Source organism: Canis lupus, chromosome 22 (genome assembly GCF_011100685.1).
Source record: "Canis lupus familiaris isolate Mischka breed German Shepherd chromosome 22, alternate assembly UU_Cfam_GSD_1.0, whole genome shotgun sequence".
Taxonomy (NCBI): Eukaryota; Metazoa; Chordata; class Mammalia; order Carnivora; family Canidae; genus Canis; species Canis lupus.
The window spans coordinates 61,252,037-61,277,619 of record NC_049243.1 but is presented as its reverse complement, the minus strand read 5'-3'; the positions used below and the strand labels follow the sequence as shown (position 1 = coordinate 61,277,619).

The window sequence follows — 25,583 nt, the reverse complement described above, 5'->3', positions numbered from 1 at the left end:
CTCAACCTTTCTTCCTTGATTACAGATCGGAAGCAAAGAAGACAAAAGTGAAAAAGAAGACCAACAACCCCCAGTTTGACGAAGTGTTTTATTTTGAGGTTGGTATTAGTGCCACCAATGTCACGTTGATATCCTTTGGGAGAAGTGTGGCTCTGAAGGGCCTCAGGCAGTGGCTCCCTGCAGCATCCATGGGTCCCAGGACCTTCCCTCATCCCTGGGAAGAAAGGCCATTTGGTGCTTCCTTGGGTTTGAGTTGGCGAGTTTTACCTCCCAAATTATCAGTATTTGGGTTTTTTTTTGGGGGGGGGATGTTGGGGGGATTTAATTGTTTGCTGTGGGATTTTGTTTTTTGGTTGCTTCCCCCAGTCTTTCCTGAGCACTGGAGGGAGGCTTGTTTCACCAGAGATAGTGAGGGGTTTTGGGGCAAAAGAGGAAATGCATTTGAGCACGGAGAGCCTGTGGCTGCCTCTCAGAATTGTGAGCCACCGAAACTGGGTGGATGGGAGGCATGAGGGCCAAAGCGTGCAAGCAGGGCAGCTGCCTCAGCTTAAATACGAACCATAGGTCATATATTTAGGCACAGGCTCTTTGCAGCTACAAAGTTTCCTCGAATGTTTCATATGCACCAGGTCCTGGGGGGCTAAGCATGACTTGGCTACTGGGTAGAGCCGCCTGTACAGGAGAGGATCATGCACGTGGCCAAGTGACCGTTGAGTCAGTGGCTTCGGGGCGGTTCTTCCTGGTGAAGAAGGGACAAGCCTTCCCAGGACGGTGACCCTCCAGTACAGTCTGGGACGCTGAGCGTCCACACGTAGGGGAGATTGGTGTGAGAAGGTGCCGTTTCGGTAAATGAAGTTGGAGCGATGGTTAGAACTAAGGAGCTCACGTGCAGAGAACCTGGACCACTCCTAACGTGTCCAGAAGCCCACAGGTCCCTCGCATGTAGGTCAGCAGCCAGGCCTCTTGGGCGGCTGTACGGAGGGCACAGTGCCCTTCTCTGTCCCAGAAGGACATTCTTGCTTCATAGCCGGTGGAGAAAATGGTTTTTAAGAAACTCAAGATTAGGCAGGAAGCGGATGTGGTCAGCCTCATCTCAGGGGATTCGTGCCCAGGCTGTGGAACAGGGAAGGCGTCTGGAACAGATGATAGAGAACAGTTTCTAATACAAATTATACACAAAGGCAGCAACAGCCTCCCTTGTCTGAGCTGCCCAGCGTGCTGGGCAGTGCTTTCCAACTTGAGGTCAACATGGCACACGGTAAAGCATGGGCTTTCCCTGCAGCATGTGCTCCCCGGGCTCTGACACGCAGCCCTGGGTGCTTCTTACTGAGACTGTGCTACTGACTTACAGTTCACGCTGTAAAAACATCAGTCTCAACTCAGTAGGTGAATTTAACAAGCCCCGGATACAGGTGAGCACAGGGGTAGGCCTGCATCCTGCAGGATCCCAGGGCAGGTCCGGACCTGGGCTCTGAGTGCTGCTGGCCAGGGCCCACCTGACACCTGCCTCGCTCATGGCCTCAGACCACAGGACCTTGGAGTTTTTGGTCTTAGACCGAAAGGGCTGAGCCCTGTTAACAGCTAAATCCCCTGTTTTGGTTCTCTGCACCCGCTTTCTGCTTCAGCTTGCAAACAACCCCCACAGCTCTGACTCAGCTTAAGGCTGAGCCTCTGGAGTCCCTATGCTTGGCTTGGGGCCGGCACATGCCTCCTACAGGAGTTTCAACAGGAAAGCATTTTCTTCCAGGGTAATGGCTAGACTTACCTAAAAACCCCTCACTATCTAAATGAAAGTATTCAAAATCCTGCGAAAACCATCTTCCTTCACTGAGTAGACACAGTGGGAACAATGCAGAAACCCTGTGCCCAGCATGCTGGATGCCAGACGGCAAGCTGCATCAGGCAGTGGAGGCTCTGGGGGGCTTCCTAGAGGAGGTGGCATTTCAGAGTCCCCTTCGAGTTTCCCAGCATGGGCCTGAGAGGTGATGTAGGCAGGGGTGCAGGTGGTAGGAAGACTCCCATGTGCTGGGGGAGGAGAGCTGGTGGGGGCTCCAAGGGGAGGAGGTGGAGGCCAAGCTGGGCTGTGGCTGGAGGTACCCAGATGGGGAGATGGGCAGGTTGGGGAGGAGCGAATGCAGGGCAGAGAGGTGGAGAGCCTGAGAGGAGAGGGAGCTGGCCCAGGTGCTCACAAGGGGAGGCCATGGTGCTGGGAAGACCGGCAGGCACAGCCCCCTGGAGAAGGGGCTCCAGACCACTGAGGCTGGGACCTGGGACACCAGCTCTGCCCCAGGTGGGGGTGCTCGTGGTGGGCAGGGGTCCTCACAGGCCGGCACACAACCTTGCTCCCGCCCCTCCAGGTGACCAGACCGTGCAGCTACAACCGGAAGTCCCACTTTGACTTTGAGGAGGAAGACGTGGACAAACTTGAAATCCGGTGAGCAGTGGCCATGGGGCTCCAGGCTCTGGCCTGGTGGCTATAGTCTCAACCCACCTCTGCTGTTTGTTTTCTGGTTTGTTTCTGAAAATACAGAACCAGGAAGAAAGGGATTTCCAATTTTCTGGTAATTTTAACACTAGGACGTCGGGGGTTGGTTGAAAGGAAGAGCTGTGAACTTGCCAGCGATCTGGGGAGTGGCTGAGGACCTGTACTTACCCAAGGGACAAATGTGGTTTTAGAGGCCATGTTTTGTTCTTTTTTTTTTTTTTTTTTTGAGGCCATGTTCTAAGAGGGGTTAACGGCTCGATGCTGCTCAGTGTGTGAGGCTCCGTCCACGTGGCGGCCTCACCCAGCCCCGTGCTCCTGCTGCTCGGAGCCCCCACGGTAAAGCCGTTGGTGTGTGTGCTCTGGGGAAGATGCCAGGGTTCAGGTGCAGCAGCTCTGGCGGGTCTCCCCACCTCCTGCCCCCGGGGCTTCTGCCCACCAGCTGCAGCCGTAGGAGGCACCAAGTGACAGTTGAGACCATAAGCTGGGCGGTCTTTCCTGTCACCCTGGGGCCGGGTAGACCACATTGCCAGAACCTGGCAGGTTTTGCAGTCTGGTTTCCTGCAGGGTCAGAGCTTCCTGAGCCAGCTGAGGCCTGCCTGGGATTCTGTCGATGTCCAGCTGGGGGCATGGGCCAGGGACCAAGGGTGGGACCCTCTGTGGCTTCGAGCTCTGAGGGATGCCAGGCTCCACACACAGGTCTCAGCTGCTTCTGCTTTAAGTCTTCCATTTCAAAACACTGAACCAGAGGCAGAGTGTCTGAGAGTCCCGATCAAGGTCGGGGCCATGCTAGAGGTTTGGCTGTGCACTGGCTGCCCTCAGCACACAGCTCCCCTTCCCTGTTCAGAAAAACAAGTGTTTATACAAGACTGGGCTTTAAACTTGACAATAAAGTCTTAGCTGTTGTATTTTAAGCAAACAAAAACCGTTTTTAAATGTTTTTCTTACTAAAAAGGGGAAAAGACTGCCTGACCGCCTTTTGTCCTACTGCTAAGGTGTCATGTGGCAGATTAAGGATTTTCCTTTGTTTATTCTCAAAGAGCCACGGGACGTTGTTCCTCTGTGTGTTCCTGACACACACATGTTCCTGTACCTTCCGTGATGCCCGTGGCTCCTGCTTGGACTTCAGGGCCACAGAGAGCTGGCACGGCCTTCTAGAAGCTTCTCTGTGACAACCAAGTGTGCTGAGAACCAGTCTTAGACTCTCAGCTCTGGTTCTGGGGTCTCCATGGCCCCAAATCAGAGGAGCAGTGAGAATCCCATCCATGTGCACTGTCTTCCTGTGCTGTTGAGAAGATGGGCAGCCCCCTCACCCCGAGGCCCTGGGAGGCCACCGTCTTCATGCCACAGTCACATCCTGCGTTGACCTCACATTTCAGATGTCCTCACTGTCACTCTCTTGCCAGAGGCTAGCTTGAGGGACTAAAGGCCCCATCCCACCCCAGACACTCCTGGGGAAGCTAAGGAGCACTGCTGCCCACCTGCCCTCCCAAGGTCATCCCTTACTGAGATCTGTGTACCATTGGCTGTTTTTCAGAGTTGACCTCTGGAATGCCAGCAACTTGAAATTTGGAGATGAGTTTCTGGGAGAGCTGAGGGTTCCACTGAACGTGCTCCGCCAGTCCAGCTCCTACGAAGCCTGGTAAGGTGGCTGCACACCTGGCGCCATGTGCTCCCGGTGGGCAGACATTCAGAGCTGCTACTGTGCAGCCAGAATGAGATGGCTCAGGTTGGCTCCTACCTGGCCACCCAGTCTGGCTAGCTCTGGTGAGGGGGATGGGGTTACAGGTGCTATGAAACAGTGCCGTTTTGGTGGGCGGGCGTGGGGAGAGCGTGAGAGTGGTGGCTGAGAGACAAAGGCAACCTTGAACCCTGCAACTTTGAGAACGGCCCTTTGAGCCTGGCACTCCCAGGAGCTCTGCCGCACCAGGCCTGCCCCACAGCTCTCGTACCTGGTGTCGCCTGCTGAGGAAGGAAGCGAAGGCATTGTTCAGGCAAATCCCCCTGAGCTTGGCCTCCAGCCTCATGTTTGGATTTCATGATCGCTTAGTGCATCCCTTTATAGCACAGCGAATGTCACTGTGAAGCGCAGACACTCAGGTCTCCTTTAGCAGACATGCAGGATGGGGACGTGGTGTGGTCGCAAGCCGTGTGCAGCATACCACAGCCCTGAACGTCTGCAGACTCACCGTGTGGATAGATTTTTGTGTGTTGTGCCCGATGGCAGTTTACTATCACTGGGTCCTGGTTCCTGCTGGGAGCACTGATGCACCTAGCAGCCCCTAGCCCAGTAACCAAGATGGCACACGGCAGCCTGGCGGACGGCCACCCAGGTCTTCAGGTGGCCAGGTGCTCAGCCAGATGCACCCACGTCCCACCTCAAACTGCCTGGCCCATACACCTCTGCATGGCCACTCTGGGTGGGACCTAAGAGAAAAGAGTGTCCAGTCAGAAAACACTGAGAAAGTGTCCATGTACCCTTGTGGTCTGCCTGCCTACAGGCACAAGTCACCATTCCTCTGATGCTGAAAGCTCTACCATGTATTTATGAGAATAATCGCAGCTTTGCTCTTCGTATTGCTAGCTGTTGTCGAGTATTCATGTTCACGGATAAATGACTTTACTGTGTAGTCACTCATTCCCCCCTTCTCATTCTCTTATTCCTTCCACCCTTCCTGCTTTTCAGCCTTAACTTCTGGCCTGTGACTCCAGAATGTCAGCCCCCATAGTAAACATAATGTGCAGGGCGCCCCAGGGCACAGACCCTACAGGGGCTCTGCCTTTGAAAAGACTTCTGGCACAGGGACTCTGTGTTGTGGGGTGCCGCCTGGAATGACTGGCCCCCCACTCGGACCCTGTAGAGGGGTCTCCACGAGAAACACCCCATGCAATGCATGCACCCTGCAGGGGGTGTCAGGGAACATCCCCAGCTCCTATGAGGAACAGAGAGGTGTCCTGTAGAATTGCCCTGGAGCTCCCTCTTGCCTCAGACCCCGGCCCAGCCCAGGATGCCCTGTGCAGCAGGATCAGCGCGGTGCAGAGCGCCTGGCATACTGGGCCTTCCGGGCGTCCTGGAACCAGCCCCGAGGGACCCAGCCCCGGATGGTGCTGCCGCTGCAGCCCGCTGTGTGTCCTACGTTTGTCCAGGTACTTCCTTCAGCCCCGAGACAACGGCAGCAAGAGCCTGAAGCCGGGCGACTTGGGGTCCCTGCGGCTGAACGTGGTGTACACTGAGGACCACGTCTTCTCCTCTGATTACTACAGCCCACTGCGGGACCTGCTGCTGAGGTCCGCGGATGTGGAGGTACCCGTGCCGAGCACCTGCTACGCCCTGGGCTGCCTGTGGACACCTGTGGGGTTGTGGGGTAGCCTGCTAACACCCGGAGCTCCTGCATCCCCAGCCCCACCCCCTGCCAGGTTCCGGACCCCAGCTCCACCCCTGGACCCCTCACCTCTCCTCCCTGCCCCCTCTGGGCCCTGGCCCCACCCCTTCGCTCCCAGCTCCCGCCCACTGACCCTCCCGACCCCGCCCTGCTTCACCCACACCACACACCCCCATCAGCTCCAGCCCTCAGAGCCCTCGCCCTGGACCTGGCCCCACCCTGACCCCACCTAGCCGCCCGCACCAGCCTCCCCTCAGGAGGCAGGGAGCCGGCCCACCCCTTGCCCTGCGTCTGAGCTGCCAGCGCTTGGCAGTGACTCCCCTGCACACCATCCCCCACACCTGCTCTGTTCCCAGAAATCCCTCCCTCTCCCTTTGCTGGGAGGGTAGAAGCCCTTGCCCCATGCCCTGCCTGCAGTTAGAGCCCTGTGGCAAGCCAGCAAGGCCACAGTTTCTGATCTGTGACCCTGAGGTCACTGACCCTAGTGCTAGACTTGGCTTTGGGTGGAAGGATCCTCCAAGAATGCACTCAGAGCACGTGTGCACGTTGGAGGGTTTGGTGTGGGCTTCAGGGGGCCTGGGTCTCTGGTATGGTGACTTGGTACCATCAACCCACTGACCAAGTCGGGTGGGGAGTGGGGATCTGCACCAGCCCCCAAGGTTGGAAAGCGCACCCTGGGGCCATGTGGTGTCTTCCTCTCGCAGCCTGTGTCAGCATCCGCGGCCCACGTCCTGGGTGAGGTCTGCAGGGAGAAGCAGGAGGCCGCCATCCCACTCGTGAGGCTCTTCCTGCACTATGGCAGGGTGGTGCCGTTCATCAGTGCCATTGCCAACGCCGAGGTCCGGAGGACCCAGTGAGTGAACCTCAGCCTCTGCCCATGAGCCCATCCCACCAGGGGTGCAGCCTGGGGTCAGTGAGTGGTGAGGGGCTGGCCTAGGGCAGGTGTGGGTGACTCAGCATAGCGGAAGTCCCCTCAGCATGGATCAGAGTGCCCATCTGGGACAGCAGAAGGGACCCACAAGGCTCAGTTTTTCTTTTGAAGGTACATTGTTAAAAGGCACCGTTTCTCTCAGAAATCCTGAGGCATGCACGCAAGAAGGGCACTGGCTGCCTTGAGGGTGGTCAGTTCCCGTGGTCTGTGGGTGCAGATTCAGAGTCAGGCCCATGCCAGAGGACGGGGTCACTGCTGCCCCAGGACCTGTGCCCACTCCCTGGGGATGGATTGTGCTAAGAGTCTCTCCCAGGAGCCCTGGGTGGCGCAGCGGTTTAGCGCCTGCCTTTGGCCCAGGGCGCGATCCTGGAGACCCGGGATCGAATCCCACGTCGGGCTCCCGGTGCATGGAGCCTGCTTCTCCCTCTGCCTATGTCTCTGCCTCTCTCTCTCTCTCTCTCTCTCTCTCTCTCTGTGTGACTATCATAAATAAATTAAAAAAAAAAAAAAAAAAAAAAAGAAGAGTCTCTCCCTGGAGCTCTTGGTTCAAAGAAACCCAGAATGTACCTTAGTTGAGAGAAGGCATGAAGCACATGTATGCTTCTGTGCTGGACTTCCATGCTGACCCCAGGTTTGGTCTTTGGAAGCATTAACTTGCTGCAAAACCAAGCTTCACAAAGAGCCAAGGCAGTGGGTGTGTGGATGTCCTGCTAAACTGTACTACAGCTCTGTGCGGTCCGTCTGCTCCAGACAGGGCGGCGGGTTCAGGATTCTCAGCTGTAAAACATCTGGCGTGGTCTTGTGTCCCTCTCAGAGCATCTGGGAGCACGCTTAGCAGCGTGGGCATATCTTTGCATCCAGTGGACGGGTGCTCAGAGCAGGCTCTGCTTCCCCTGACACCTGCTGAGATAGTTGCCTGTTCTTGTAGGGACCCCAACACCATTTTCCGAGGAAACTCACTGACGTCTAAGTGCATTGACGAGACGATGAAGCTGGCAGGGATGCACTACCTGCACATGACCCTGAAACCTGCCATAGAGGAGGTGAGTGGGGGTCCCAAGGGCCCCCTGAGCCTGTGAGCCAAGGTCCTCTCTAGAGCACCCCCGGCTGTGCATGGTCCCTCTGTTATCGCTCATGCGTTGGGGCACACAGACGAATGCACCATAAGCATCCTCCCCTGGTGGCTCTGAGTCCCTCCCCTGACCGCTCCCGGGACCCTTGAGTAGGCAGCATTTCCCAGAACGGTGTCATTAAATGTAGGGACGTGGGATGCCCAGATGCCTCAGTGGTTAAGTGTCTGCCTTTGGCTCAGGGTGTGATCCTGGGGTCCTGAGATCGAGTCCCGCATCGGGCTCCCTGCATGGAGCCTGCTTCTCCCTCTGCCTGTGCCCCTGCCTCTGTGTGTATGTATCTCTCATGAATAAATAAATAAAATCTTTAAAAATAAATAAATGAATGCAGGGAAGTGAGGAAGTTTAAACTCGCATTCTGGTTTGGTCTGTGTGCGTGGACCTGCCAACACTGCTCAGTAACCCTGTTTTTAAAATTTATGAAGCCTGATCCCACGTGCGTGGATCTGGAATGGTCTCCAGGAGAGGCCTGATCCTCATGGACTGAGGCGCTCTGTGGCCACTCTGAAGGCTCTCGTCCCCTGTTGCGTGGGGCTGGCTGTGGCCATGACGCCCAATGCCCCTGACCTCCCCCCGCCCATGCTCCTGGAATCTGTGCTGCTCACTCCTTGTTGTCCGTGCACTTTCCAGATATGCCAGAGCCACAAATCTTGTGAGATTGATCCTGTGAAGCTAAAGGATGGAGAGAGCCTTGAAAACAACATGGTAAGGAGTTGTTCTGCACTCTCTGGAGCTGCTCGCCCATCTGTAGGATTTTGGCACTTGGCTGCTTGGGGTGCTCTCATCTCTCTAGGATTTGGGGAGGGGGACCTACGGGGACTGACTGTGCAGGGTGTCCTCAGGAGCCTGTGTCTCCGCCAGAGACAGTCCCTCTCAGCTGCAGTGCAGCGCCGTGATGCCCTGCTCCGGGCCCCAGTGCCACCGCCCTGCTGCTGATGGCACTGCACTTGGCCTGGCACCTTCCCTTCTGGGAGGACCAAGAGCCTCCCCACCAGGAGGCCTCCTGGCCTGGCTTCTCCCAGCCTGGTCTGGTCTCCGGCAGCCATAGACACAGGTCCCAAAGCCAGGCTGCCTCCATCCTGTCCCCGCAGAGCACTGTCCTGTGTTTTAGAATAGAACTCCCTGATGTTTTCAATGCACCCTCACCTCCTAATCTCTCACGTGATTTATTCATGCCTTCGGGAGATACAAGGCAGTGAATTTTACCTCTACGCCCCATGGATGAGGTCGGCATGGAGGGGGCATGCCCCACACCCCCAGAGCTCTGGTCCCTGGCCGCGGTGACGACTGTCACTAGCCAGAGAGGCACTTCTGTAAATAGTGATGTTAGTACATCTGCTGCTGCTGCGGGCCCTGCCCCATCCCAGTGTGGTTGGGGCTCCATGGGGCTGGCACAGCAGCCCTGGGGAGACAGTGATTCCAAACAGGCACTGGGGGGTGTCCCACCCGCATCCTGTTGCAGGAAAACCTGCGGCAGTATGTTGACCGCATCTTCAACGTCATCACCAAATCGGGGGTGAGCTGCCCCACCGTCATGTGTGACATATTCTTCTCTCTTCGAGAGGCGGCTGCCAAGCGCTTCCAGGGTGAGTCTTTGGTGTGGAGAACACCCACAGCCCCTTGCTGGGTTGTTCCTCTCCCCACTGTCTCAAAGCAGAGAAGGACGTTTCAGAGTCTGTGTGGACGTGATTCTGGCTGTGGCTGCTGGATCCACACCAGTGCCCGCACCTCATCCCTCTGCAGCCCGGCTGGGCCCCTCTGTGAACCCAGGCCCGGGCCCCGCACGGAAGGCCAGCTGGCCGTGTTTCGTCACACTGGTTCATGTGGGGTGGAGCGTTAATCTCTCCGAGCTTGGGCCTCTCCAGGGGAAGCTGCCTTTCCTGTTTTTTTGTAGTTCTGACTGTGGTAGGTTGAGGGGCAGCTCTGCACCGCATGCCCTGCTGCACTTTCAAGAAAGACAGGATGAGCTCTCCGTGGCTTTGGGACAGGAGGGGCCCCTAGGGATGAATTGCCTTTTCACGTGTGTCAGGTCCTCAGGAAGGCACCAGGATTCACCCTGTGCAGAGCTGCCCAGGAGCAGAGAAAAGGTGTCCTGCCCCGACAGGAAGCGCCAGCTGGCCTGAGGACTGGGATGCAGGCAGAGGAGTGGGCTGTGGGGAGCCTGGCCCCCCACCCTGTCCAGCAGGCCCCATCCCTGGCCCTCGTCATCCTTCCCTGAGGAGTCAGGGAACAGCCCAGATGTGTCCTCCTGCCTCAGGGAACTATGGGGTGCCCAGAATGGTCCCTGGGACCCTGACAGAAGCCGCCTCCTACCCACCTGCTGAGGTGCCTCTCAGCACGTCCGGCCTCCCACCCGACTCTGTGGACGGGACCTCCTGCTTTCAGAGCACGGTGGCCCCTTCCAGCATGGAAGGGGCCCTGGTGTCTGGCAAGGGCAGTTACCAAGCATACCCAGCCCTCAGACGCTCTGGGTTAGTGCCCGGCCAGGCCTTCCTTGGCTGGTGCAGTGCTACCACCACATGTTGTGGTGTGTTTGGGGATGGTGACGGGGACTCCTGTGGGGCCGGGCAGACTCTCAGGAGGGGCAGGCGCACTTGGGTGCCGGCTTCCAGGTCCACCGCTGTCTCCAGAAGGCCCGTTGAGCCGGCTCTCTGTGTCCTGGCTGCAGATGACCTGGATGTGAGGTACACGGCCGTGAGCAGCTTCATCTTCCTGAGATTCTTCGCTCCGGCCATCCTGTCCCCCAACCTCTTCCAGCTGACGCCTCACCACACGGTAAGTGATGTCAACCCCCGTCAATTGGCAAACCTGCCGTCCCGGGCTCATGGGGGTGTTCAGCGTCCTTGCTGGTGGGGCAGCCGGGCTGTGAACACCCACATGCCCTGAACTCCTTTATACGCAAGAAGGCTTAGCACCTCGGCCAGCTGTGTCTGTTAGACACAGTGGACGCTGTGACCGGGATTTCTCACTCCCACCTCGGGAAAAACGGGGCATTTATGGGGCATTTATGATCATGTGTATGTTCCGTCACATAATCAACAAACGCTTATGGAGCCCTGCAGGGCCCCGCAGTGCTTGGGCTTGGCAGAGACCCCAGGGTGAGGTGATTCTAGGGGCCCATTCCTGTTGGTGAGTTTTAGACTAAACCTCTAGGTCGTACGAAGGGCCGTGGGGGAGGGTGGCGCTCAGCATCGCACAGGAAAGCTGCTCATTTAAAGAGGCCCCTAATGTGTGTCAGGCTGGGTGCTTGATGGAGCTGCTCCCTGCGTCCTGCCCGCAGCCCCCTGTCCTGGAAGCACTGGCATCTGGTCCTCTAGGCGGAGAGCCTGGCCGCGAGCCGCTCCTGGAGCATGTGCCACAGAAGTGCCTGAGCAACTCCTCCAGGTGCACCTGCTCCATCACACACAGGCAGCACGCTGGAGCTGGGGGGCTCCTAGGGGATGTCATCCATGGTCGGCCATGCAGTTCTGGTTCAGTCACATTTCTGTAAAACTGAAAGGAAACATGCCTGTCTCCTTCCCATCCGACAGGACCCACAGACGTCTAGGACGCTGACGCTTATCTCTAAGACCATTCAGACTCTTGGCAGCTTGTCCAAGTCAAAATCTGTAAGTCATTTATTTTAATCATGTCTTTTTAACACAGAGGAGTGTGTGTTAAACAGTTATAAGCATAAGGAACAATAAAGCCCACATGGCGCCCCCACTACCATCTTCACGGAGAGAATGTTCCAACAACGTGCACACTCCTCAGCTCTGCTGAACTCCGAAACTTTGCTTTCTAAACCTATTTTGTGTGGGGGCAAATTATCCTCAGAGACTGAGGGTATGTTTGTGAATCGTACTTAATCAGGTTCACTGTGGGGATGTTAATTTACAGTAATATTTCACGAGCCAGTAGCATACACGATGACGTGTCTTTTTTTTTTTAATTTTTATTTATTTATGATAGTCACAGAGAGAGAAAGAGAGAGAGGCAGAGACATAGGCAGAAGGAGAGGGAGAAGCAGGCTCCATGCACCGGAAGCCCGATGTGGGACTCGATCCCAGGTCTCCAGGATCGCGCCCTGGGCCAAAGGCAGGCACCAAACCGCTGAGCCACCCAGGGATCCCTATGATGACGTGTCTTAATAAGCAGTAGAGCAGTAACATCCCCCAGACCAGCGGTGGGTCAGTCCCACCATGTTCCAGGCAGGGGAGGGCAAGGAATAAATTTGAATCCTGTGTCCTCCTAGAGAGAAGAGTTAGCAGTGACAGTGGCCCTTGCCGAGAGATTCCCTGTTCCTAGGAAACCCTGAGGTCTCCCAGGGCCCCCGCGGTCCCCTGGCCAGACCAGAGCTCCCCAGGGCAGGACCTGTCACAGCCCCACTGCAGTGATGAGGAGGCCTCAGCTGTGGGCACCTGAGGACGTGTGGGCCTGAGGGAGACCCGCTGCCCAGATGAGTGGTGCACCTCCACAGGCAGCCTGCAGCTCAGCGCTGTCCTGCAGGCCTTTGTTAAGTGACCTGTTTCATTTTAGGCCAGTTTTAAGGAATCCTACATGGCTGCATTTTATGAATTCTTCAACGAGCAAAAATATGCTGATGCAGTAAAAAATGTGAGTATGGCTGTCCCAGGACCCTCTGCCCCCAGGGTGCTGTGAGCCCCTTCTGCACCACTCCTGTTCGGAACTGACAGTTCTTGTCCCTAAGGGGTGGCACAGTGCCTTGCCTTGCCGGCCACGTACTATACTGGTGCCCCACAAATGCCTGAGTCACAGAGCTGGGCATCCAGACCTGGAGTTAGGGACACAGCACATGGGGACAATCTTTTCTGGATGCTAAAGCTTTACTTTCTTTTGGGTTTATTTTTATTGATTGATTTTTAAAGATTTTATTTATTTGAGAGAGAGAGAGCACAAGCAGGGGGAGCAGCAGAGGGAGAAGCAGACGCCTCACTGAGCAGGGAGCCCGATGCGGGACTTGATCCCAGGACCCCCAGGATCATGACCTGAGCTTCAGGCAGATGCTTTACCCACAGAGCCCCCCAGGTGCCCCACTTTTTCTCTTGTGTTTAGAAACAGTCACACATACTTATTTCTCAGAAATCATAAAAACCAAGACCCAGAAGAGGAGGAAGGGAGAGGAGCCGGGGGCACACATCAGCACAGTTGGTGGAGGGAATCCAGACAGGTTGAGGAACAGATGAATCCAGGAGGGGCGGGGGCCTGGGAGCCGATCCTGCTGTGCATTCCAGGAGAGATGCATCCTTGGGCTGCCTGTTGCCACACACGTAGGTCTCCAGGTGTGACCTGAAGCAGGTGAAGCCGCAGCTGTGGGTGCAGTGAGTCCTTCCCTGGGGGGTCTGATGGGTTGCTGGGGTCAGGACTGGAAGCTTCCAGCTACAGCAGAGACACGCTCAGGACCCCCTGACTCTTGTAGAGGGACCCACGCTCCCCCAGTTGCTCTCTCCTCGAGTCAGAAAGAGATGCAGCATTCTAGCTAACTGTTCCTGTGTGAGCAGGATTGTATCCAACCCACCATTTCCCCCTTAAGCATCTCATATCTCTCCTGCTTTAGTTTTTAGATCTGATCTCATCTTCTGGGAGAAGAGACCCTAAGAGTATAGAGCAGCCCATCCTGCTTAAGGAAGGGTAAGGCCTGCGTGCGCTGCTGGGCCAGCAGGACAGACCTGCAGGGGCCGTGCTCCTGGCCGTCCCAGCTCACAGGCAGCCAGACCCCTGAGGGGCCGCCCTGGCCTGGACAAGCATAGCCCCCATCCGTGTCTCAGATCCTGCAAGATGGTCTGCAGGGATGTCTGAAATGTGGGGTTGGCCTGCCTTTCTTGGTGCCTCTCCCCTGTGGGTGGTGTGAGTGTCAGTGGGAGAGAGGGAGGGCAGGCTGAACCGTGCTGAGGTGTTGGCTTGCTCACACTGGAGCCACCCTTCCTGCCCCCGCAGCCCCCACTCCTGAAGCGTCTCCTGCCTGCCGGGGAGCGCACCTGCCATGGCTCGTGGGCCCTACCTTCTTCATGGTGTCTCTCGTTGCTCTTCCTGGGGCTTCCTGGGGCGGGAGATGGGGAGGGTGGCTGCTTCACTGAAGGTCTCGTGAACCCAGTGTCCTTGTCAACTGGGACTAAAACTTTTCAAAAGTAGAGAGCTTTGCCTTTTGGGTTTAAGGTGTTGAAAACCCGCAGGCGGCCTCAGGTAGGACAGTTGTGAAAGGGGCAGTTTATTTGGATTTAGCGGATATGACTTGGGCTGTGGCGTGGGGGCCGGAGGCGGATGTGCCCTGAGCCCTGACAATGACCCACAGACACGCCCTCTTCACAACAGGTTCATGATCAAGAGGGCACAAGGACGGAAGCGCTTTGGGATGAAGAACTTTAAGAAAAGATGGTTCTGCCTGACCAACCATGAATTTACCTACCAGAAAAGCAAAGGTAACAAGGGAAATTGGCTTTTTAGTTGGTTCACAGCCTTTATCCTCAAGGCCAGAGCCTGCTTCTCCGGAGTGAAAACAAAGGGCAGGATGACGTGTCCCACGGGTGAGCCGCCGCTGTCACAGGAGTGCTTGGACACTCCTCCACCAGGGTGGCCCGGGGGGCTGGGGAGCAGGCGGGCCAGGGCCGCGCCTCTGGGCTCCGGGCAACAGGGTCAGGGTCCTGTGTTGGTCGTGTCTTCCCAGGTGTGACACGGCTCAGATCACAGGGATGTGGCACTGAGAACAGGGCTCCTCGGAGGCTTTGGGTCGCTGCCACGTGTCCTGGGTCCTGCTGGGAGTGCTGCCCAGGCTCAGGGGTGGGACAGTGTCCATGCTGGGGTCTCTGTGTCGTCTACCCATTACCCCGAGGGCGGGGACCCACCCTCTGCCCACCGCCTGCCCCCTCATGGACCTTCTCAACCTCAGGAGACCAGCCTCTGTGCAGCATTCCTATTGAGAACATTCTGGCGGTGGAGAAGCTGGAGGAGGAGTCCTTCAAGATGAAGAACGTGAGTGTCCTGTGTGCGCCACACTTTTCAGGGGTTTCTCCATCCTCTGCTCTCTGCCACAGAGCCCTGTCACCTGCATGTTCACTGGTGTTCACAGCTGTTGTGTGGGAACCCTGGAGCACAGCGGCCTGGCTCTTCCTGCTTCGGGCAGCCAGGGCAGGGAGGAACCTGCTGGAAAGGGCTTCCTGGCAGCTCAGGGATCAGCTCTGGGATCTTGCAGCATTTCTTTGAAACTTAATTTTGAGATGGTTGTGCACTTACAGGAAAGTTGTAGAAACAGAGCAGGACCTCCCGTGTCCCCTCACCCAGAGTCGCGGGGTGTTTGCATTTGTCACGTTGGCTGAGCTCTGTCCTTTATCACCCTCCGTGGCCATGCATCCTTCTGAACCACGCAGATACCCCAGCGTGCTGCCTATAAAGAACGACATCCTGGGATAGGAGCTGTGCTGCTCTCAAAGGCAGGGCAGGGTGCCCACGGCACCGATGACAGTCTCTGAGTGCCCAGCCGAGTGCCGCCTGGTCCACTCGTTCTCTGCCAGGTTCTTGATCTGGGACATTTCTCAGCCTCTCTCTGTGTTTCGCAGCCTTGGAGTGTCTGACGCATGCAGGCCAGGTTTTGCGGGTGTCCCACAGTCTGGGTGTTAGGCCTGAGCCCTACGTGCATCTTGTCATGAGCCGAGCATGGGAAACACACTGCACCGTATCCTCATCGGGCTGCTCCTCAGACTGTTGCCCCTCCACTCAGGCTTCCCACCTCCCTCACCCCTTCACAACTTTCCTTGGCTTTCTGCTGTGCACAGAGCCACCCAGGGACCTTCTTCGCTTGTCTGTCAGGGCCACGGGGCTCCCAGGGCCACGTTTACCCGGGGTGGCACCCCTCACTGCCCTATGTGGCCATGGGATGTGGCAGCGTTGCTGATCGCGTTGTCACCGCTGCTGCCAGCACACGCCGTGGGCATGCAGAGTTCGACAGGCTGAGCACAGATGTGGTTTCCGTCATGGGTGTGACCTAGAGGCCACCAGGCCCAGCTCACAGATGGCCGTCCTGCTCACCTGCACCCCCTGTTACCTCGTGCCGCCCCTGGACCACGGAAGGTGGTTTCTCGGGCAAGCAGATGGGCCCGTGGCAGATGGTGGCATTTTCTCTGGGCCTGAGGATGGTAATGCTGTTGCACCTGCTGCAAGCACCGTCCTCATCTCCTCTGTGGCATGTCTTGTCGCCTTGGGTGTCTGCTGCCTGACCTGTGACCGGCCCTCTCCGGGATGGCAGCCTGGGAGCACTGTGCCCTGAGGGCAGCCCATGGCATTCCCGGATGTGATGGCAGGGCACGAGCGTGAAGACAGCCTAGAAACTGCATTTCCATCCCCTTCACTTCTTTAGAAAATCACCCAACTTCAGCATATCAGCCTGTTGTTTCCCACCACTTTCCCTCACAGGCAACTGCGTATGGCACTAACTGCAGACCCCTGCCCGTCTGCGAGGTGGCCCGCGGTGGCCCTGTCAGAGCGGCCAGTTCGTGAGGGCGGTCAACAGAACTCTGTCTGGGGTTTGTCCCTCCCTGGGGGTCGCAGCCTGCAGAGATGCAGTCTAAGGCCTGTGCAACAGTGCATGTGTGTGCAGGGGGCGCAGGGGCAGGGCTCAGGTCCCTGAAGACGCCCCAGCTCTCCCCTCAGATCCAGCAGCTCCTGTCCATGCACACATCCCTCCCCTCCCCCCAATCACGTTCTGACAGCAGCGGGGTCGTTGATTTCCTGACTCTTCCTCTGACGTGCCCAGACCCTGCACTTCCTTTTCATTTTTATCTTTCTTGAGGGCTGAAAGTTCATGCAGATAGAAACTGTTTGGGCCACACTGTGTTCCCAGAACACAGGGCAGAGCCTGGCATTCGGGAATGTGGGTGGAATGAATAATAAGAACAGCAGTGGAGGCTCTTAGCAGCCTCTCAGAGGAAGTGACACCTTTCTGGAAGGAGAAGAAGGGTCCCCAGGGTGCTCAGGTGGGTGGGGGAAATTCTTCAGATGGACTCAATAGCACATGCAAAGGTCCTGAGGTAGGTGTGGGGGTAGCACAAGGTAAGCCAGATGCACCTTGCTTAGAAGTCCTCCCACCTTAAAAACCAGGAGACCCAAAGAAAGTCTCAGTAATGGGCACAGTGAGCATCAGGAGGACCTGGGGGGGGGGGGTAGAGAGTGTGATCCCTGTGCTTTTACATGAGCCCCTGACACCCCAGCACAGAGCCTTGGCCAGGGGCTCTTCTCTCTCCTGAGCCCCCAGGGAGAAGGCTGTGCCTAGTGGCTCTGTCGTTCAAGGGCAGCAGAAAGTACTTTGAGATGCCATGACCCCCGGGCTGTCCTGCCTCGGGGTCAGCTCTTCTCTCTCCCTCCAGTCCCCCCAGTCCCCCGTGCCATCCTCCCTCGGGGTCAGCTCCATCATTTCCCTCTGTGGGCCTGGGTCTTGTGCGAGTCCATCCCCAGGACTCCGTGGCCCGGCGGGTGTTTTGCTCTGAGGTCTCTCTGAGCCTTCTCCCCACGTCCCAGATGTTTCAGGTCATTCAGCCCGAGCGAGCGCTGTACATCCAGGCCAACAACTGTGTGGAGGCCAAGGCCTGGATCGACATCCTCACCAAAGTGAGCCAGTGCAACCAGAAACGGCTTACCGTCTACCACCCCTCAGCCTACCTGAATGGCCACTGGCTGTGCTGCAGGGCCTCCTCGGACACAGCGCCTGGCTGCTCCCCCTGCACCGGGTAGGTCTGCACTACCGCCAGTGCAGGCGGGCTGGCTCCAAGGACCCAGGGAGGGGGCCTTGGCTTCACAGAGCCCAGGAGTCAGATCTGAGCCAGCAGGAAGTGAAAGCAGAGTTTATTGAATATGTCTGTACAGGGCCTCCGACGAGTCTCATGTTAGCCTGGGTCTGGGATTTTACAGGGATCGTGGTCTGGTGCACACATCGGCGTCCATGGACTGGTCAGCACAAGGGCAGCATCCCAGGGTCTTTAAGTCAGTCCATCTGGCCAGGGTCTTGGCCTCAAGGGGTTTGGAGTGAGTGGTCCTAGAGAACGTTTACGACCACCCCACTAGTCACTCCTTAGACATTTTGTGTTGTACTGGAGAACTGGGAAGGTAGCATTGCCTCTGTCCCTGCCCAGGCGTGTGTCGAGTGGTGTGAGGGGTGCAGACTCAGAATAGGAGCTGAAAAAGGAGCATTTAAAAAAAATTGTCTCTTTCGTGAGGTCCCCTCAGTCGCTCTGTCTCACGTCCACCCCGTGTGGCCCAAGCACCGGAGTCTGGCTTGTGCATTGCACAAGGAAGTGTGGCCACGGGGCTATGTGGCGTCTTGGCAAGCTGCATATGCACCGCTGAGTCCCGTGGACCATTGTCTTGATTGTTGAGGGGCTTCTGTGTGAGAGAGCCCTGGCTCATCCCCATGAAGGCTCTCAGGAGACCCATCAGGAGCTGTGAGCCATCCTGGGTCCTCCTGTCTCTGCCAGGGGTCCTAGTGATCCTTGGGGGTGGGTGGCAGTGAGGGAGGTGCTGTCGTCCGCCATCCTGCTCACAGGCCCTTCGGTTTCTGCAAGTATCTGCACACACTCCCCTGCACCCTCTGGCTTTGTCAGCTGGGCCTCCTGAGGGTCAGGACAGGCTCACCTTGCCTCTTCTGGAAGGAGGACCAGGTGCCCCATGGCTTACGAGGACAGTGACAACTGCTGTCTAGTGTGGGCGTGAGGAAAGGCCCAGGCTAATGGAAGCGGGAGTGGAGGATCCGGCTTCTAGGACTCAGGAAAATCCCTGTGGGATCCTGCCCAGGAGAGGCTGAGCACTGTGTCCAGGGGAGGCGACATTGCCACACGCTTAGGCGGAGTAGGAGCCACCCCAGGCTGAGGAGGAATGGGGACCTGGCTGTCCCCACCTGGGTGGCAGGCCGAACCTTCAGGGCACGTGGCCCAGGTGCATCAGTAAAGTCATTTCTTTTCCCAGCAGAACAAGTCTGCTTGGCTATCACAGCAGATCTGTGGGCCTCTCGTCCTCCGAGCCCGTGGATGGTCACCTTTAAGTGCTGTGACCTCTTCCACCAACCACACATGAATGCCATCAGGGATAAGCTCACTTTATAAGACCACTCTGTTAGCTAACTCTTTAAAAAAAGAAAGGTCATGATTCCCATTGTTGTTCTTTCTGTTCTGGTCTTGCTGTATTGGGGCAGCGGCCTCCCAGCAAACATCCAGCTGGACATTGACGGGGACCGAGAAACGGAGCGAATCTACTCTCTCTTCAACTCCTACATGAGCAAACTGGAGAAAATGCAAGGTAGGCTCCGCTTACAGCCTGACACTGTCTCACGAGATTGCCAGTGGCTTTAGGGATGCCTGGCTGGGGTCCCAGCGACAACGGGAGCCCTCTGCTGGCACAACCAGCCCTCGGAGCCCCCTGTCCTCGTTTGTGGCACCGAGGGGGGGGAATTGCTTTCTGCAGCTTGGCAGCTACGTGGGCGAACTACTTTAATAACAGATCCCGTAGATAATTTTAAGATGGAATTCAGTTGCAGCCTCTGAACTGCCAAGTTCTTGAGAAGATAGTATATTTTATAATCTCCTGTACCCCCAGACTGAGGATTCGGTCTTCTGTGTTTTTCAGAGGGTTGCATGCCTATGTGTGTGTGTGACTCTGCACGTGGGAGCAGACATAATATTGACGCAGCTTTATCATCCTCAACATTTAACCACCTTATAATGTTCTGCAGAGCTCAGCAGCATGGGTGGGACACATGAGGTGACATGGGGTGATGTTCAGTTCAGGAGAGGTGGATGGAAGAAGAGCTACTGGGAGGCAGATGAGCTGCCTGGTCCTGGGCCGAGCCGGGCAGGTCTCAGAGCCACATTCAGAGACTCGGTGACCCAGCCCTTAAGCCCCACTCTGAAGGTGAAATAAAGCGGAGTGGGCCTGGAAACACACCTGCTAGATATTTTTCCTTTTCTTTTTCCTGATCTAACACAGCAAAATGGCGATGGTGTGGCAGGCATGCCATGCTGAGCTTCCCGTCTGAGGGGGCCACACCTGTTCTCTGGTCTCCTCATGTGACTCATCTGGGTGCACTTCCAGGCTCTGGGCACATGCACAGTCACACATGCATGCACACACATGCAAGACAACTGTGTTATACACCTGAACATATGCTCGTGTGCACACGCACACACCCACCCAGCAAGTGTGCTGTACACAGCACGTGGCTCCAGGGCTCCAGGAGGCCTTGCAGTGGTGGCCCTGGCACTCTACACCAGGCTTTCAAGGTGGCAAAGGCATTGGAGCCAGGGGATGCCAGCCCCTTCCCAGCTGCCTGAGAGGAGTGACCAGTCCAGAGGAGGGTAGAAGTAAGGAGTCTTAGGAGGCCAAAGCCACCATGTGAGATCCGGGGTTGTGAAGGGGGCTGCCTAAGCCTTGCATGATCAACCACCTTGCAGCCACCTCTTCCACACACTGTCTCCCTTTTGCTTCCAGACACGTTGTCTGGGGTCTCCCCAGCATCATGCCATTGCAGGCCTCTGCCTCTGCCCCCTCAGTCTGGCCAATACCTGGTTGTCTTGTGAATCTCCTCCTCCAGGGAGCTTTTTCTAACCCTGTATGTATCTCTGTCTTTGCCATGACAACTGTCTCAATATACTTGACCCTTTGAGAGCAGAAGCAGGTGTTATTTATCCTAGAGCCTGACATGAAGGAGGAACTAAATACATGTTTTCTAGATAGATGGATAGGCAATGGATGACAGATGGATGGATGATAGATGATGGATGGATGGTGGATGATAGAGGATAGAGGATGGATGGGTGATGGGTGATGGGTGGATGGATGATGGATGGATGGATGAATGATGGATGATGGATGGATGGATGGATGATGGGTAGATGGGTGGATGATGGATGGATGATAGATGGATGGTGGACGATGGATGCATGGATAATGAGTGGTGGATGGATGGATGGATGGATGGATGGATGGATGGATGGATGAACCTCCCTCAAAGTATAGGAATCATCTGGACAAGTGTTCTTAGAGTGTCAACAGGATTGGAGACCTTACAGTACGCTTCACCCGGGCACTGTGGCACTGAATCACTTCTCAGACCGTCTTCCAGCCTCTGTCTGGAGTCTCAGTGCTTCTTTGAGGCAGATAGTTTGTTGTCAGAGCAACCTAATCCTCTCAAGATACTCCTTTTATATTAATCAAACTGTTCTTTTTGGCACTGACCATGGGGCTTATTAACACCTGACATGGTCAGTCCTTTTCTCTTGGGCATGGCAGCCTTTAGGTGATCAGAGGAAGCTGTGTTGTAGTTGCCTGTGCAGGAGGAGAGATTTGGTCTCCTCCACCTCCCTCATGTGGTATGGAGTCACCTGGCTATCTTCCTTGGGGCCTGCCCTGGTTCTTTAACCCTCCCCCTGCAATCTGCTGACAGCAGAACCCAGTACTTTAGGCAGAGGAGGGTTAGCATGGGGCCTGGCAGGGGCCTGGCTAACGAGCTGACAGGGGGCTTGGGCTGTGGGGCTGAGATGAGTGCAGATGAGCCTTTCAGGGTGGCAGCAGGTCACCATTCTCGTGGTATATCCTGGGATAGCAGCTTGCTTCATCCCTCTGCAAAGTAGGCACAAGGGCCCATTTATCAGGTGTTGGGATGGTTAGGGGGAGGATTCACACAGAGCACTGTGCTGTTTCCCCCACACAATCACCTTCTCTCGGGCCTGGGCCTCTGGGGTCACTCCGAACACATCTGCTCAGGGCTCCTCGGGGCCCTGTGGGCAGCTTGTCTGCCATTCTCAGGCTGCAACCCAGAGACAGCTTTGGTGTCCACTGTGAGACAACTGGGCAAGGCCTGTTGTCCTCTCCTATGAGACCAGGCAGTGATGGTACCATCCCGTGTGGGTTAATCCAGGATTAAATCAAATAACCCCTGGGAGGCAGTGAGGGCCCTGGCTGCCTGTATCCTTGTCCAGGCCACCTCCCCTGTACTCCGTCCCCTCTGGGTCTGAGTCCTCTGGGCACCTGGAACTCTGCAGAAAGTTCAGATCCTTGTGTCAGGAAGGCGTCTGCCCATTCTCTGCCGGCACCATGCTGGCAGTGAATTTGTTTGGTTTTGGTCACCGTGAGCAGTGATCAGAGATGTGAGCGTGTTCAGGGGTGATCCCTCTTGACCTGTCCACACTGGCTGTCTTTAAAACAGCCAAGCTGGGCAGCCTGGGTGGCCCAGGAGTTTAGTGCTGCCTTCAGCCCAGGTTGTGATCCTGGAGTCCCGGGATTGAGTCCCATGTCAGGCTCCCCGCGTGGAGCCTGCTTCTCCCTCTGCCTGTGTCTCTGCCTCTCTGTGTGTCTCTCATGAATAAATAAATAAAATCTTAAAAATAAAATAAAATAAAATAATAAAATAAAAATAAAATAAATAAAATAAAATAAAATAAAATAAAATAAAATAAAACAGCCAAGCTCTCCGTATTGCCAGGCCCCCAGGCAGGAGCCTCTCAGGGACACCAGTGTCCCTCCTCCCCAGAGGGTTCACAGAGGCTTGGACTTACATAACGTGCTCCAGGCTGGGTAGCTCCCACAGGTAGGGCTGTGGGGAGGGGTCCAGACCATGAGATCAGCACCCTTCCACCTGGCTCTTCCTCCTTTGCCTCCTCTGCTCATTCGTCCCTCATGTTTAGACCTGCTTGTCTTTCTCACATCAGATTCTCTTTTTCTTTGAAATGTTAAATCTTCCTAGTTTTCTTTTGTACAGACTTGTGGTTTTTCAAGAAATAAGAGATTTCTCCTGGGTTAGAAATAAAGACAATGAAGTGGACACCAGAGCTTCTGTGATAATGAAACAGCAATACAGATAGGGTGAGGAGCCCCCTAGATGCTGGCTCACCTAGGCCAGGTACTATCCAAACAGCATGTCTTCCCACCTGGTCTCTTTGTGGCCCTGGAATGTAGGGCCCAGCTCAGGTGACTGGGGACCGGTTGTGTGGGGAGGGGGCCAGGCCCAGCTCAGATGACTTGGCGCTTCCTGTGGATACCTGGAGGCCACAGCGTGGTCTTCAGCAGGAGTGAGGTGGTCCAATGAGAAAGTCACTGCACAGCAGATAGGGGTCACAGAGGTCGCAGGAAGCTCCTAGTGCAGACTGGCTGAGAGGTGACACCTTTTTACGCACCTCATACCCACGGTTCCCAGCATAGGGTGTGCGTGTGCATGCTGGGTGAGTGAACCCCTAGCACCCGTTTCTAAGATGGGGCCTTCATGGGGGAGGTCGTCTCCCCAGACTGACCCTGGGTGACCACAGGCTCTTGAGCCAACCTGGCCCAGTGTCCGTGAACAGACATCTGCTGGTTCTGGTCTGGTGAGCCATGGGGCGTGGATAGATGCAGGTCGCCCAGAAAACAGGCTGGTCAGAAATAGGCATCAGACCCTGGCTTCTCTAGGGCTCAGTGCAGGCCCGGCTCTTGGGGATGGCTTCTGTGTCTTTGTGCGTTTGCGTGGGCTCTGCCAGCCCTTCCCTGAGGCTACTGCCCCGAAGAGCTCCCGCCCTGACCTCCAGCCCTCTCCCAACACCGCAGAGGCCTGTGGAAGCAGATCTGTGTACGACGGGCCCGAGCAGGAGGAGTACTCGACGTTCATCATTGACGACCCTCAGGAGACCTATAAGACACTGAAGCAGGTCATCACTGGGGTTGGGGCTCTGGAGCAGGAGCACGCCCAGTACAGAAGGGACAAGTTCAAGAAGACCAAGTATGGGAGCCAGTGAGTATGGCGGCGGGATTGTGGGCTGCTCTTGGCAAAGGTAGCAGAGAAGGGGACCTCAGGAGTGTCCTGGGCCAGGGCGCTACCGTGAAGCCACCTGCATGCACCCATGAGGACTAGGGCAGCTTTCCTGTCCCTTCAGAGGGGCTTACCGTGCTCTCCAGGGCCTGCTGGGCAGTGTCCCAGGGGCAGCACCTCCCTCACCTCCTCCCTCCAGACCCTCCTGCCTTCAGATCCATTGCTTCCAAAATTAGGCTTTCCTGGGCCAGAAGTTGCACACATCATGCCTCTCTCTGGGCCACAAATACATTTCTATAGACAACTTCTGGCTTAGCTTGTTTTTTCTTTGCTTGTCTGTATTTTTCATATTTATTGCGATGAACACGTATCACGTTTAAAGACAGAAGAGAGAGTATTAAAGCACGCAGCTGAGCACTGGCCGTAGGAGACTACACCCCACTCTCTCCTCCCCATTTCTGCTTTGCAGGGAGCACCCCATTGGAGACAAGAGCTTCCAGAGCTACATCAGGCAGCAGTCTGAGACCTCCACCCATTCCATTTGAAGTCTGTAGGAGGTCGTGTCCAAGGACGGGCACCAGGAAGACCACCACCTTCGGGAAGGAGGGAACAGAGACAGGACTAAAGGGCAAGGGATCCATACTTGTTCCGCTCACATAGAGCTCACACGCCAAGCTCCTGGGACTGGTGAACCTCCGCGGGCTGTGTCTGTGGTTGCCGTGCACTTTATTCACACTGTGGCAGGTGACTGGAACCGGCCTTTCTGGAATGAGCTGCTGGGGACACTGTGCCCTCTGTAGAGCTTGTACTTCTGTGTCGTGTGCACCTCTGCCATTGCTGCGCTGCGTGGCGCTGTGCCCCTGGAGCCCTGTTCCTTCGCGTATTCTGCTTCAGCGAGACCGGACGTTAAATAGCATCATTCGTCTCCCGTGAGCCTGTTTGGGCGGCCGTGGGCAGTGGCCCTCCAGCTCCAGCCTTTGGTGTTGCTGTGATTCCTGGCTGAAAGGTCGGTTTTGTGGCCTCATTGTGCATAATGGCACAAAGATCCGAATTTGAGGATGTTCTTGATGTTTTGGAGGTACGGGATCCTTCTGCAGAGAGCACTAGGGTGTTCCCACCCCCGTGGGCTGCAGACACTGCCAGAGCTGGCAATGGGCTGAGGTCAGTGTCCACCCCATCCCCTTCTGAGCAAAAGTTGTAGTTCTGCTGTCAGTGGAACTGCAGAGTACGATCCACATTAGCCACCACTTCTGGAGGTTTGGGGAAGGTTTTTAAAATAGAAATGTGCATTATTTTCAAGCTGTTTTTCTTAATGTTTTTAAAGGACCATTTCTCATTAGGTCTTTGATATAAGGTACCTTGGAACATCTAGACCTGTTCTCATCAAAGGGCAGGGTGCCACAGGAGAGCCACAGAGGGAAGGAGGCGCATCTCCTAGAAGCCAGTTAAAGGCCGTCCAGAGCACATCAGGGAAAGTGAGGCCCTGAGCTGTGCAGACTTGGCTCCTCCTGAGCTGGAGGCTGTGTCTCTGTGAAGCCCCTGGCAGCTGCCAGGCAGTGGTGGGGTGCTTTTCTGTGGAGGTGGGGATGCTGACATGAGGCAGGCAGGCAGCCTTTGAGCTTTGGAGAGCACTGTTCACACACACAGACCTTGTGCCCATCTCTGCTTTTACTTGCAAACACTGTCCTGCAGATTCTGAACGATGGCAGTTAGTAACATGCCTTGTCACAAAACGGTGAGGAAGATGTTGCAAAAAATAAACTTTGGGACACACAGCTATGAGGCTGCACCAAACTGCAATTTTTAACATGGATTTGTAACTTAATGTTTCTGTTTATAAGATACTAATGATTTGCAATGTATTTTACTGGCCAATTAAAACAGATGTTTTATTCTTTCTGAA

The 25,583-nt window shown here is 55.9% G+C and overlaps 1 protein-coding gene across 2 annotated transcripts in view; it reads left to right on the top strand.

Annotated features, from left to right (window-relative positions):
* RASA3 (RAS p21 protein activator 3) overlaps positions 1-25,583 on the top strand; it is a 108,822-nt gene extending 83,239 nt beyond the window's left edge. For both annotated transcript variants that reach the window (XM_038570139.1, XM_038570138.1), the window contains 18 exons: positions 26-98; positions 2,358-2,434; positions 4,020-4,124; positions 5,630-5,786; positions 6,570-6,718; positions 7,725-7,839; positions 8,557-8,631; positions 9,389-9,512; positions 10,595-10,701; positions 11,457-11,534; positions 12,445-12,522; positions 13,484-13,557; positions 14,239-14,345; positions 14,813-14,895; positions 17,434-17,642; positions 19,100-19,203; positions 23,479-23,662; positions 24,150-25,583. In XM_038570139.1, coding sequence (XP_038426067.1) covers positions 26-98; positions 2,358-2,434; positions 4,020-4,124; positions 5,630-5,786; positions 6,570-6,718; positions 7,725-7,839; positions 8,557-8,631; positions 9,389-9,512; positions 10,595-10,701; positions 11,457-11,534; positions 12,445-12,522; positions 13,484-13,557; positions 14,239-14,345; positions 14,813-14,895; positions 17,434-17,642; positions 19,100-19,203; positions 23,479-23,662; positions 24,150-24,225 — 1,975 coding nt within the window. In that variant the 3' untranslated portion in view covers positions 24,226-25,583. The remainder of the gene's footprint in view (positions 1-25; positions 99-2,357; positions 2,435-4,019; positions 4,125-5,629; positions 5,787-6,569; positions 6,719-7,724; positions 7,840-8,556; positions 8,632-9,388; positions 9,513-10,594; positions 10,702-11,456; positions 11,535-12,444; positions 12,523-13,483; positions 13,558-14,238; positions 14,346-14,812; positions 14,896-17,433; positions 17,643-19,099; positions 19,204-23,478; positions 23,663-24,149) is intronic.